At 32.1% G+C, this 1995-nt stretch overlaps 1 protein-coding gene across 1 annotated transcript; it reads left to right on the top strand.

Moving 5' to 3' along the window:
* Positions 1–348: 348 nt before the first annotated feature.
* LOTGIDRAFT_176854 (hypothetical protein) lies at positions 349–1729 on the top strand (the record flags this gene model as incomplete). The annotated part of the gene is made up of 3 exons (XM_009061670.1): positions 349–493; positions 776–970; positions 1455–1729. 3 exons carry the CDS (start codon positions 349–351, stop codon positions 1727–1729), a joined length of 615 nt encoding a protein of 204 aa, XP_009059918.1.
* Positions 1730–1995: the final 266 nt, after the last annotated feature.

The following is a 1995-nucleotide window of genomic DNA, read 5'->3' as shown; positions in this document are numbered from 1 at the left end:
CTTATATAAAAGAATTTCCATGTGTAACTTTTGTCTCAAGATTATAGTTTATGGAATTTTCAAAACCAACTCAGCAGAATATTATTAGAATATTTTTAATATGTTCGGTAGAATTTCCTAGATTTCTTTATAATCAACTTGGATTATTTTCGTGGTCATGCTGAACCAGTTTATGTAATATACCAGCATAAACAGATGAAGCAACAATTATATATCATATACCTACTGTGTTTATCGTTTGAGGTATTCAGTGAAAGAACCATTTTGTTCTCCATATATTCGAGAGATAAGCTGTATAACGACTATTTTATGGTTTATATGAATGTAATAGATTCATTGTTTTGCACAATGAAATGTCTCGAAGACGTGGAAACACCTTGCCTATCTTTTGCGTACAGCGCACAGGATCATAAATGTTATCTGTATAGCCTTGTACTACTGGAAAACGACTATGTGATATCAAGTGGAATTGTGACTTATGTTCCAGTATTTGGTAAGTATTTTAATAGATTCATCTAGATTATGGGTTTGGGTCATATGAATGTTTGTTGGGTAATAATATAGATCTCAGCTGTTATCTTTTGTACACAAAACTTCAATTTCTCTCAAACTGGGTCAATGAGGATATTTAATCATATAGGACTCACCTGGTATAATAATTATATAACAAAATCTCTGTATAAACGCTAAAACCATAAATCTAGATAATTATTGAAAAAAGAGGAGGTAAAATAATTTTACTACGAATATGCCATTTTTATTTTTAATGTATCAGATGAAATCGAGAAAGACAAACCAACAGCCCAGAGTGAAACTTATCAACAAAATGACGAGATATATGGTTCACATAGAGCTATAGATGGAGACCCCGATACGTTTTCGTGCACAAGTCGAGGGACTCCTATATGGTGGTGCGTGGACTTAGTCAAGATACATTCTATGCGCTTGATTCAAATTGTCAATAGCAAATGTAAGCATAGATTAATATTTCACATTTTCTAAATTTCTTAAAGCCATGGTTCCCATTTTCGGGGGTTTATTTTGGTCTTGAATATTATGGAAATTGGACTATTGGAACTGCACGAAATTCGCTCGTTAGGTTTCATGCATGGTGATTTTCTCCAACCCACGAACGACAACTCGTTGATATTTTATTGGTTCTTGAGTCCCATGAATTTACGTATAGAAACGTCCTGGCGTATCTTCATATGGGATCACAAAAATCTGTATTAGATACTCAAACTTCCAACTGGTAACTGATAACTCTTATATTCTACTTGGCAACTCTGAACTTATATACTCGACAACTCGACTTTCATATTTCTGCAGTACTTATTCGTATTTTCCAGCTACTATTAATTTTTCCAGTTAATAAATCGGTTTTTCGATTTTGTTTTCGTTTTTTAAAATATTATATAAACAATATATGTTATACTATTATTCTTCTTTTGTAGATTATTCTGATCGGATGAAAGAGTTTCGTTTGAGTTTTGGGATGACTGGAAACTGTGATGAAGCTGGTCTCGTTGATTCTATTGAGTGTTATCGTGATATTGGTACCGATCAGCCACATTACGATATAACCAAATGTACATCAGGTACAACCCCGGCTGAAATGAGAGCCCGGTTTATCTTCATTAGTCAACAGAAAATTCAATATTTACATTTCTTGGAGCTCAACATTCTTCTCGATTATTTCGACAGTTCAAACTGTAGCTCTACTCTATAAAAAAGACTGAGTTAAAGGAGATGTTTTAAACTATAAGATAGATAGTTTATATGTATTTATCATGGAACAGTGAATTTTAACAAAGTTTATCCCATTCTTCACCTTTATTATTGTTAAAGACAAAATATTGAAAACCTAGTCATTTCACACTCATAAACTGAAAGCATAGAAAAGGCCTGTTTCGGACGATTAAATATTTTATATATTTATATTATACCTTTAAGAGCTTTTATAGAGTTTATTGTTTAAATGATTAAAATATACAC

Source organism: Lottia gigantea (genome assembly GCF_000327385.1).
Source record: "Lottia gigantea unplaced genomic scaffold LOTGIsca_4951, whole genome shotgun sequence".
Lineage (NCBI taxonomy): Eukaryota > Metazoa > Mollusca > Gastropoda > Lottiidae > Lottia > Lottia gigantea.
Note: the sequence above shows the minus strand (reverse complement) of the source record. Positions and strands in the feature narration are given on the sequence as shown.